The 12,073-nt window shown below is 50.4% G+C and overlaps 1 protein-coding gene across 4 annotated transcripts in view; it reads right to left on the bottom strand.

The window, feature by feature from the left end:
• The window catches only part of PCSK6 (proprotein convertase subtilisin/kexin type 6), a 179,203-nt gene that overhangs the window by 68,484 nt on the left and 98,646 nt on the right, over positions 1-12,073 (bottom strand). For all 4 annotated transcript variants that reach the window (XM_026510261.4, XM_048221121.2, XM_057303755.1 and 1 more), the window contains 3 exons: positions 9,590-9,802; positions 5,643-5,743; positions 935-1,038 (listed from right to left, as the gene is read on the bottom strand). In XM_026510261.4, the coding sequence (XP_026366046.3) occupies positions 935-1,038; positions 5,643-5,743; positions 9,590-9,802 (418 nt within the window). The remainder of the gene's footprint in view (positions 1-934; positions 1,039-5,642; positions 5,744-9,589; positions 9,803-12,073) is intronic.

Here is a 12,073-nt window from a genome sequence, read left to right as displayed (position 1 = left end):
CTTTCTTATTAGAAGGAATGTCCCTTGGAACTTACAGAGACAACGCTTGCCCTATATTTTACAGAGAGTAGTATTAGGCTCGGTGTCGAAATAGTTGGGCCCGAGCTTCAGAAAAGGAAAAAGAAGTCCTCCCTAACATACCTGGACCGAATGTAAATCTTTTTTAAGGATCTCTGGTAAGAAGCCAGACAAACAAAGCCAGTGGCACAGTCCTATAATTATCTGCTCGAGAGGCTCCAAATATCTGGGTTACCAGCCCTGACCGTGGGTTGATTTCATGGAACCCAGGTCTGTACCAGGCTGGGTTGGGGAAAGAAGCTGTGCTGTTCCATGAGTTACTTCTGTAACACAGACAGAAGTTTCATGGTTAGAAAGTAACATACATAACTATCTCAGTGTCCTCACTGTACAGATAAGGAAACCGAGGGCCCTTTTCAAAATCATAAAGCTACTCAGGACTAAGAATGCAAGATGCCCTTAGGTGGCATACAAACAAACATTATTTATCTTAATTGTCATGGATTTGTTTTGATGTGCATTTAAAAAAAATAAAAATATCCATCAAACCCGTGATTAGGTAGATATAATAAAGTTTCCTTTTAAAACATAGATCTCTATGTAAAGAAAAATGCAAGTCAGTGTAAAGAGAACTATTACATCAATACTTGCTACAGGTGGTCTCTGGATGGCAAAAGTCCTGATGTTTCGGGAACCCTGGATTCTATCGATCTTAGGATTTTTTCTTAATGTCCAGGATACTTTTTAAAAATCTCTAGCTACATACTTCTCACTCTTGGGATTCTTTGAGGATTTGGGGATTCTTTCTGAGAAGCTCCTGGCACCCCTTAATAGAGATTCCATCAGGTCACCCCAGTGGGCCCTCCGGGACGGGCTGACCGGTCCCCGCCCAGCCCAACGGGACCGGCCACCGCACCTTTATGACCTGCACCGTTGACTTTCCAATCATTGGCTTTCAGATGCGCCGGCCTGGATGTCTTCACCAGCAGGTGCTGGACGTCCCTCCAGGTTAACTGGTTACTGCAATGACACAACGGCAGACCAGTGAAGCACACGGGTCAAAATGACAGCTGCCCAGGCCCATCCGCGATGGTGACAGGAGCCAGCCCCGAGTCAGGACTTGAGGAAGCCCCGCAGGCTCCGTTCCTCAGCGAGGGTTTATTTCATCACCTCTTTGTAAAGAATGGTTTCCAGGGATTAAATCCTAAGATAAAACAGTGCAGCGGGCGACCTAAAATCCAGAGCGTTAAAAACCCAGCCCCACGGCCAAGGTGGACCTGAGTGTGTCCAAGGGCTACCGAAAAAATTGTGGCAGGGAGAGAGGGACATCCTGATGTTTCTAAGTCCTGGGGGCTATTCTTCCTCAAGACCAGCCAATGCTGTGGCGCAGGAAAGCACGCTAGAGCCCTCATCTGCCTAGACCCGCCCCTTGTGTGGCCCCACCTGCTACCGACTGTAATTCGAAATTTTAGTCACTTGAAATTTCTAATACATTTGTTTTGGTGCCAAGTGGAAACGTTTCATTGCGAGAACACGTGCACATAATAAAAATGCACAGATCAAAAAACCACAGATTTTTTGAGTCTAAGATACATTGTCCACCTTTTGTTTTGTTTCTGTTTTTTCACACCTGAAACCAGGATCCTTCGTCTGATGATACTGTGTCATAACCCACTCTGTCCACATCATCAAGACCCGGTCACAGACAGGCTGGAAGTACCCTCGGGGCGGCCTGCACCCCTCCTCTTGACCCAGTGCCTGCCGCACCCCCACAGAGGTTACAACTGTCTTTCCAGGCACCCACTCTTTGTGTGTGTTTAAAAATACACATAACAGGGGCGCCTGGATGGCTCAGTCCATTAAGCGTCTGCCTTCAGCTCAGGTCGGGGTCTCAGTGTCCTGGGATCGAGCCTCATGTGGGGCTCCCTGCTCGGTGGGGAGCCTGCTTCTCCCTCTCCCTTCACTGCTTCCCCTGCTTGTCCTCTCTCATTCTCTCTCTTGCTCGATCTCTCAAATAAATACATAAAATCTTTAAATATATATATATACATAAAGATAAATACATAAAATCTTTAAAATATATATATATAAAACAGAAAATTTACCACCTTAACCATTTTTCTGTGCATGGGGCAGAGCCAGTAGGACCCGCACGTGGTGGGCCATCCATCACAAACCATCCATCTCCAGAACTTTTTCATCTTCCCCAAGCGGAACTCTATCCACATTAGACACTCACTGCCCGTTTCCTCCTGTCTCCAGCCCCTCGGCCCCCACCATTCTGCTTTCTGTCTCTATGAATGTGACGACTCTGGGAACCTGATACAAATGGAATCATACAGTACATGTCCTGTTGGGACTGGCTTATTCACTCAGCACGAGGTCCTCCGGGTCCATCCACGTTGTATGTAAAGGGTGTCGGAAATCCCTTCCTTTTTCAGGCTTAGGGAGACCTCGTGGCTTGTACGGACCACATGGTGTGTAGCCATTCATTTACTGATGGGTACTTGAGGTATCTCCTCCTTTTGGCTACTGTGAGTAACGCCGCTATAAACAGGGGTGTCCAAAGAGCTCTTCAAGTCCCTGCTTTCTGTTCTTTTGGGTATATACCCACAAGTAGAATTATAGGACCACAGCTTTGTTCGAGCTGTTGAGGAACTCCCACACTGGATCTTCGCCTGTCGTCCACTGGGACCTCACGGTGGTTTGAGTCTTGGGGCACACGTGCATTCCTCCCTTGGAGGCTCACTCTCCAGGTGCTAGTCCCCGTCTTCTCTGATTTCTCCAGCATGTTCTTGCCCACTGGCTTCCTGGCCACCTCCCCGCAACCATGTCCATCAGTCCAGTTTCCAGGCCTCTGCTTGGCTTTCCTCCCCTGCCCTACGGCCCTCCTGAGGGCCCATGGCCAACCTCATTGTTCAAGGGGGATTCTGAGGCCCCACATGGCCCAAGGCCTCACCCTCTTGCATACAGACACAGGCTTTAGAGTTCAATCAGAGTAGATGGGGCTGCACCCCTTGTTTCCCATGTGACCCGGCAAGTTACTGCGGGGCCTATCAAGGATGGCTCCAGCAGAAGGTGCCAGAGCTCAGGACAGAATGGGTACAGAAAGGCAGAATGTTGGAAACATCCATTTTATTTTGGACTCTGGTAATACAATCAGAAATAGCGTTGTATGAGAAGCATAGCTAAGAAATGGCATTGGAAATGTTTTTCAATGAAGATGGGGCTGAAGGGAAGCCCCAAGACAGCCACAAACCAGGACAACCTATGCACAGGTCTTACCCATGGGGGTCTTCCTTCATTTCTGGTACATGCTGTCCACAGGTCCTCCCTGAATCCCTGAGACCTCCTCCACCCAGAACGATCTGGCTTTGCCTGGCTCAGACCCTGTGTGAGGCTGAAGGCCGTGCTAGGCACGGGAGTAGCAGGCCTGCTCCCTGGACACCTGAGCCACCTCTGTCTCCACTCTCCTCACCTCGGACCTGCAGGGTCCCTCGTTATAACCCGCCCCTTCCTTGCCCAGTCCTGCAGGTTTAAATGCTCTGAGCTGATGCCGTTTTCAGCCTAGCCACCTGTACATTTCTGAGGAGAGCTAGAAGGGCGAGGAAGACGACTACCAGAGCTTTCATGTGTCCACAGGCCAAGTTTAATGGGACAAGCTGGCATGAAATGAAGCTTGTTTTCTATTCAGTTTTGACTAACAAAATTCCTTGCATGCTTCCAATAAGGAATGGAAGGAAATAGAAAACAATGAATTGCTAAGTATGTGAATGCCACTTTCCACACAAGTAAGTAATTATTTAGATTTTTTTTTAAGAGCCTCAGGACACAGAAGCTAACATTTTGGCCTGAAAGTCAAAAATATTTAGCTATTCCTTTGTTAAACTGGTAGCATTTGAGTTGTATGCTCTTTTGCTTTGGATAAACCAACATGCAAACATCCATAATCGTAAGGATCTAAGCAGCCCAAATATGAGTTTTTGAATCATTTAAAATCTCATCGACAACAACTGACTACTTCAAATGGCAGGGTTGTTCTGAGGCAGTTTTGACGTCTGAACTAAATTTGTTTTTGACACCATGATTGCGCGTGCAGTAAACTCTCTTTTCTTTCTGACCGACCTGGACACTAACAACTCCAGAATTCTTATTTGGCTTGTGACAGATAAAACATCACCGCGGCCTTGTGAGTTTATAAACTAAAGTTTCTAAAGAGCATGTGTAGCCGCCTGAAGTGGGATTTTGGCACACGACGCCGCGTGGGAAGTAGGCTTGGGGTTCTGGTCCCCCCAGCTCTCTGTGGTCCTACAAAGGGCAGGAGATGGTGAGCTTTAAAAAGGAAAAAGAAGGGAAGGAGTCTCTTCATATCCATTAAGCGTAACCTTAAAAAGGAAGGAAATCCTGACCCATGCGACATCGTGGGTAAACCTTGAGGACACTGTGCTACGTGAGCCAGTCACAAAAAAACCCAAATCCTATGTGATTCCACTTACACGAGGTGCTTAGAGCAGCCAAACTCATAGAGACAAAAGGTGGACTGGTGATTGCCAGGACCTGGAGGAGGGGTGATGGGGAGAGTGATGGGCTGAACTGTGTCCTCCCAAATTCATATATTGAAGCCCTCACCCCCAGTTCTTCAGAATGTGACTGTATGTGGAGACAGGGTCTTCCAAGAGGCAATTAAGGTCAAATGGGATCATTAGAGAGGGCCCTAATCCACTATGACAGGTATTCTTATAAAAGGATCTAGACACACACGGAGACAGAGGGAAGACCGTGTGAGGACACAGGGGGAGGCTAGCCATCTGCAAGCCAAGGACAGAGGCCTCAGAGGACACCAACCTCGCTGATACCTTGACCTTAGAGTCCCAGTCTCCAGAACTGCCAGATCATTCATTTCCGTTGTTTAAACCAGCCAGTCTCTGGTATTTTGTTATGGTGTCCCTAGCTGACCAGCCCAGGGAACTGCTGCTTACTGGGTACAAGATTTTAGTTTGGGATGATGAAAATGTTCCACAGATGGACGGTGGTGATGGTTACTCAAGGTCAATGTGCTTGATGAAATGTACATTTAAAAATGGTTAAAATTGGGGGGGGGGGGACTGGGTGGTTCAGTCCCTAAGCATCTGACTTTGGCTCAGGGCATGATCCCAGGGTTCTGGGATTGAGCCCCATGTCGGGCTCTCTGCTCTGCTGGGAGCCTGCTTCTTCCTCTCCCACTCCCCCTGCTTGTGCTCCCTCTCTCCCTGGCTGTCTCTCTGTCAAATAAATTAAATCTTAAAAAAAAAAAAAAAAAAACTGGTTAAAATGGGGGGCGCCTGGGTGGCTCAGTTGGTTAAGCGTCTGCCTTCTGCTCAGGTTGTGATCTCAGAGTCCTGGGACTGAGCCCCGTGTCGGGCTCCCTGCTCAGCAGGGTATCTGGTTCTCCTTCTCCCTCTTCCCCTCCCCCAACCTTTTCCTGCCTCACGCCCTCCCCCCCACGTGCACACACTCTCTCTCTCTCAAATAGATAAATAAAATCTTTTTTAAAAAATGGTTAAAATGGTCACGTCTGTGTATTTTACCCTAATAAAAACTTACAGAAAACAAAGGAAAAGAAGGGGAGGCAAGTGGGAACTTACTTTGCTTCTAAAGCCAAGGCGATGATGCCCGCCACCATGGGGGCTGAAACCGAGGTCCCAGTGTGGCCGTCCGTGCAGCGCTGCCGCAGATCCGTGGTGACCTGGGTGACAGGGCAGCAAGAGGTGAAGTTGGCTCTTACAAGATGTCAGAAGCTACTCAAGACACTGCACCTCGACACGTGTGGCCCCCGGTCCCAGGGACGGAAAAGGCACGCCGCAGATTATCTCCACACTCAGGGTCGTGTCTGCTCCTCCCTGCTGGTCTGCTTTGCTCTCATACACAGAACCGGGACCGCCGCAGGAGTGAGCGGATCACAGGGTGGGGACGGGAGATAAGGTGGAGGGAAGACACGCAGCAGGAAGCCACAGAACCTCACTGCGGAAGACGGCGTGCTGTGACACAGAGGTAAGAGAAGGAAGCGGAGTCCCCACCTACCATAGCCCACGTTAACGACCCCCAAGCCACCCCTGACATCACAGCAGCTGGAATACGGCAGGGGAGGTGCCCACGTGGCCCAGAGACCATCCCTGCCTTTACCCAGATCAGCGATCAGTCACAGAAGGTCACAGCTCCTCCTCCACCAGGACATGGCTGACAGTGTCCCAAAGCACCCAGTTCGATCTGCAGCAGCAGATGAATCTGGAGTGTTCGTGACCTTCACAGGGCCTGCTGTGGGGGACAATGAAGCTGGCCGTTCTCCTTGGGAAGGCAAAGCTAGTCGACTGCAGACCGTGGGGGCTCTGTGTGCCTTCCTCTGGGGCGATGTTGATTCTGGACTCATTAGCGCACAGCCTGATGTGTCCCTTGTCTTTGAACCGCCCTGGAGAAGCAGCACCGTGGGATCACCACGCATGGGTTCAGCTGTGCCTCACCTACTGGGCTAGATGGGATCTGGCCCTTGAGCTACTCCCCTGCACGCCGCAGATGGTATTAAGTTTGCTAATCAGTGAAAATACCCTGGATTATCCAGTGGGCCCAAGGTCATCACCGGCCCCTAAAAGTGGAAGGAGGCAGAAAAGTGTGTCAGAGAGCCCAGGCAGAAGAGGGACCGAAACCATCTTTGCTGCCTTTGAAGAGGGAGCTAGGAGAACATAGGCCAAGGAATGTGGGCGGCCTGGAGATGCTGAGAACAGCCCTTCGCAGATAGCCCACAAGGAAACCGGAGCTCAGTCCTATAACCACAAGGAACTAACGTCTGCCAACAACCTGAAAGAGCACAGAATGAATTCTCCACTAGAGCCCCTCGAAAAAAGCACGGCCCGGCCAGCACACGGGTTTCAGCCTCACGAGGCTCAGAATAGAGACTCAGTCGAGGCTGTTACACTGCCGACCTCCTGAACTCTGAGATAATAATTCGGTGCTCTTTTAAGCTGTTAAGTTTGAGATCATTTGTTAGGAGAGCAACAGGAAACGGACACCCCCGCCAACAGCAAGTCTTCAGTAGCCAGTCTCCATGACCTTAGGGAATGACCTTCCCCAGTCATCACAATCCAGAGTCTCCTCTTCCCAACAGAGCACCTTCCTTCATCACATTCTGGCCAGGCTGACAATCACCCAGAGAGACAGGATCCAGCCCGTCTCACGCACACACAGGAAGATTCACTGGCAGAGGGGCGCCTGGGTGGCTCAGTCGTTAAGCGTCTGCCTTCGGCTCAGGGCGTGATCCCAGCGTTCTGGAATCGAGCCCCGCATCAGGCTTCTCTGCTAGGAGCCTGCTTCTTCCTCTCCCACTCCCCCTGCTTGTGTTCCCTCTCTCGCTGGCTGTCTCTCTCTGTCAAATAAATAAATAAAATCTTTATAAAAAAAAGAAAAAGAAAAAGAAACACCAGCAGAGATCAGGCCCCCGCCCGAGGCATCCTGATGTTAGGAAGGGCAGCTGAGGGCAGGGAAGTCTGGACAAGGATGCACCTCTGACCCCAGGATCTTCACCTGCAAATGGGCATAATGATGGGTCCTTCACAAGGCTTCTGGTGAAAGTCACAGCTGGCACGTGAAACATACTTACATTCAGTAAGTGGTGGCCATTGAGGGAAACTGAGGGTGTCTGGGCAGGAGGCCATGCTCCCAAGAGCCGGGGAGGCCCATGGCTAGCTCTCCAGCCTCTGAGGAAGGGCTCCGGGGGAGTGAGCAGAAGGGCCTCCCTGCAGGGAGCGGATGGCTCAACCAAAGTGGGCAGCCCCCGCTTCCCGAGACCCAACGTCATGCGTGGAACTCTGCTCGAGTTCAGTGAATGACAGACAGAGCCAAGGAACGAATGGTAAGAGATGCTCTGCTCGGTGTTAGTGCTTTTATTACAAGTCACGTGTCAGCACCGGGCACTCCCTCCGTCCAGGCGAACACGGTCAGCATTCACTGCACAGAGAGGAGCAGAGTACGGGATGGGACAGAGACTTGCTTTCTAGCTGACACCTGCCTGAACCACACAGACTACAAGCTGCCAACCACCCAGAGAAGTCCATCCCCTTGAAGGTTCTCTTGCAGGTCTCGGAGCAAAAACTTGGCTCTAGATGAGTTGAAAACAACAACAAAAAACAAAAACCAAAACCCCAGCAAAAATGCCATCCATACTCTCAGAGGAGAGACCCAGCCCAGGAAGTACCACTAAGTGATTTTCTTTTACCCTCCTCTTAACTACACCCTTCTGATCATACGCTATTGCTCAGAGAAGAGAGTAAAAAAAAAAGAAAGAAAGAAAGGATAAAGAATTAAGGCATTTTGTAGCTAAGGTGTGTGCACACGCAGTGTGATTAATTAAGCAACTAAAGCAGCAAGCCCTGCTCCCCGGATGGGAGACACGGTCGTCCCGGCAGGACGCCTCCGGTACAAAGCGTTCAGTGACCCAACCTCAGCCCCGTACGCCTGCAGCCAGCAGGCCTGTTTAACGAGACTCCAGCAAGCCAGTGTTCAAATGAGCTAGATTCCTAAAATGAACAGGACACCGTTCGGGATCTCGGCTGTCTGTCCCAGGGGCGCGCGCTTCAGTAGAAAAGGAAAATAAATTAATACCTTTGTTAACCAGCCCGGGCCGCTGCCAGGCTTGTGGCCAGCAGCCGTGGGGCTGACCTTTCAGCCCGTGCGGGGCAAAGCGGGGAACAGGGAGCCTGCATGCTCCCGCCGAAAAATGTAAAAACTGAATTTGCAAATAATTTCTAGAGACGTGGCTCAGCAGCAGGAGAAATAAAAAGATGCTAGTGAGCTTGCTTTAAAATTAAACCGTGTCTGGCCAGCTCCACGGGCTCATTTTTTAAACGTCTAAAAACCAACCTAATGACTGTGCATTTGAATTCTGCATTAATTTCGGCTCAAAATCCTCCCCCTCTTTACTTTTCTTAAAGGAGGAAAGCCCGTAGGGAAGGAAGAACGCAGAAATTCCACCCATATGCTGAAAGAAAACAGTCCCTTTTTAAAAGAGAAATCATGCTGGTGTTCATTGAAGTGAACGTAACAGACAGAAACCACTACTCAGTTCGAAGTGTCCAGGGAAAGTCCTTTTGTTGGGGGAAAGAACTGCCTGGGAGAACACTTGGATCTCTAAATGGTTTCAGTATAAAACCAAGCCTTTCTCCTACGCTACTTGGCACGTTGAAACTGAACTGGTCAGCTGGGTCCAAGCAATGTGACCACAGAAATTTAGAGAGCTAAAAGGAGGCATGGCGCTGAGAATGCACCCCATTCTTAAATGCTATTTTTAGATCCCTAAAGCCAGAGAAGGTTTTAATTGGTATTCTGTGCAAAAATTAGAAAGGGAGGGTCAGAGGGTGGCTGCCAAGGGACTGGGGTTTCCCCTCAAAGCACAACCAGTTCACTGATGGGTGAGGTCGGTACTCTGGGCCCCGTATACACTGGCCTCAACCTGGCTCCTCTTTTTGTGAAGAGGGACAGAAACTTGCTCCCAAAGGGCCGCAGGCGTGCGTCCTAGGCTCTCCTCCTGGCCACAAGAACTCACGATTTTCCGCTCATAAAAGGCGCCGCTGCTGTAGGTCGTGGCCAGTGTGGACGCACACTCCTCCAGGTACCACGGCTTGTAACCGTTCTCGGTGGTGCTGCTTACGGAGATGGTGTAGATGCTGTTGGTGTAGCCGTCGCAGGAGCAGTGGTCCCCCTCTCTCCCGCCGTTCCCCGACGCCCAGACGAAAATGGAGCCCAGGCCCTGCCGACCCTAGAGGGGAAGAAGGAGAGCGAGGAGTCAGTCCCCGCAGCCAGAACCTCGCGGGCTGGGTCTCATGCAGGCCCGGAGTCCTTCCTTCGGGATGTCCCTCCCAAGGGTCTGAAAAGGATGCGCTCAGACCATACAGATGCCACATGGTTCCATGGGCTCTCGTGTCACTTTCATAGAGCACTTCTGCCTGTGACCACAGCCTTACAACGGCAGAATCACAGGATTGCACTGAGGAGGCGGCCCGGAAAGCCATCTCTGCTCTTCAGGGGCCGATCAAGGGCCCTCGTCTGAGCCGTTCTCACTTCAGAGCCATGCCTTTAATTTCTATCCTAATGAGCTATCATCGCAAAGAGCAAGCAGTGCCACAAGTATTGGTAAGATGAAAGTGGATGGCTGAATTGATAATATTAATTTTTCGAGATCGAAAGAGCTGGTCCTGTGGGGCAGAGGGCGAATTTTCCTAAAAAGCCAGTGGAAAAAGCACATGTCTTGGAGAGCAAGTTTTTGAAAAGAGAGGGTGGGACAGTGAATTCTGGGCGAAGACTAAATAGGTAAAAAGGGTCGCGGTCCAGAATGCCATGGCCACCTGTGGCCATCCCGTGAGAGCTCCTGGGTGGCTCAGTGGGTTAAGCGTCTGCCTTCGGCTCAGGTCATGATCCTGGGGTCCTGGGATTGAGCCCCACATCAGGCTCCCTGCTCAGTGCAGAGTCTGCTTCTCCCTCTCCCTCTGACCCTCCCCCTGCTCATGCTCTCTCTCTCTCTCATTCAAATAAATAAATAAAATATTTAAAAAAATAGTCAGGTGGTCAACGCCAGTCAAAGCCAGTGGCTTCACCTGAGTGTAAGCTTTCATTTTTCAGAACACACATGAGAAAGCAAGTCTTTGAAAGACAGAGGCAGTCAGGGTAGGTTCCTGCAGCTCTGTTTCATCCCACACCCACAGAGTCAATGATTTCTGACCCAACCAAGTGCTCGCCCCAGTCCCAAACACTAGGTCAAGATGAATTAATCCAAGATGGAACTGACCCATTCTGTCTGAGTGGCGGGACCCGCTGGTGGTGCTCAGCCAGCCCCAGAGAGCAGCGCCAACACCCATCTCCACGACACCGGACACATGGGGCTGGTTACCTCGGTGTCCTTGCCAAGGACCGTCCTTCCCAAACATGTGGGAGGAAACTGATACCTATGCTCAACAACTGGCCAATTTGAAGAGAACTTGCAACAAAATTCTGCGATCCCCATTGAGTCCAACGGAAGCCTTGCTGTTGACTGGATGCATTACACTCACCCGGAGTTCAAGTCCACCCTGGGATGAGTGGACCCACCTGCTCGGGAAAGCCCCATGACTCTCCACGTTGTAGCCCAAGAGGACGACGGTTCCTTGCCCTTTTGTGCCCATTTGTCATGACTCTGACCTTTCCTCCAGTTTCTAACCCAAGGCTCTCAATAGAGCCCACGGGAGGTCCCTTGTGCTCACCAGGTCCCGCTGCTCAAAGCTGCCTCACTCATGCTGCTTTCCACATCTCCCAGGCGGACCCGTCCGCATGGCCAAGAGCTCCACAGAAAGGTTACTCACATTTAGCCAAAAGGTCAACCTTCTGGAAGAAAGGCACCAAGTACTGTGGAAATGGGTGTGTCTGTGCATATAATTTCCTATAGGGAGAGATTAATTGGAAGCTAGTTCAAAGAAACTCAGATCAAAATGGAAAGGTATTTAACCCCTCAGAGCCTATCTTTATTCCATGAGAATTCTAAGACCCTCCCCACCCCACTCCAAATTATTTATGAAAGGCTGTCATTTTGCAAAGCGGAGTCTACAAGCTTATTGTTCCAGCAGCCCAGAGAACGCCCGCAGACAGCACGCCTCATACGTGACTGTGCACACAGGTCCCTGGGGGTTTTGCTACATGGCAGACTCAGACTCGCTAGGTGTGGGGGTGCCCCGAGATTCTGCATTTCTAATGAGCTCCCAGGTGATGCCCGCATGGCCGCTTCCGGACCCCACTTTGAGGAACAAGGGCTGCACAGTTACTCCTTGATGAATAGTTAGGAGTTACTCCTCACAGGTGCAAGCATCCAACACCACCCTCCGTCCCACAAAGTTTCCTAAAGAGGATGTGAGAATGAGGTGGAGGGAAACACCCAGATCTGAGGTATGAAGAGATTTTTTTTTCAGATTTTATTTATTTGACAGAGACAGACACAGCGAGACAGGGAACACAAGCAGGGGGAGAGGCAGAGGGAGAAGCAGGCTTCCCAGTGAGCAGAGAG

The sequence above is a fragment of the Ursus arctos genome, unplaced genomic scaffold (genome assembly GCF_023065955.2).
Source record: "Ursus arctos isolate Adak ecotype North America unplaced genomic scaffold, UrsArc2.0 scaffold_28, whole genome shotgun sequence".
Classification (NCBI taxonomy): domain Eukaryota; kingdom Metazoa; phylum Chordata; class Mammalia; order Carnivora; family Ursidae; genus Ursus; species Ursus arctos.
Note: the sequence above shows the minus strand (reverse complement) of the source record. Positions and strands in the feature narration are given on the sequence as shown.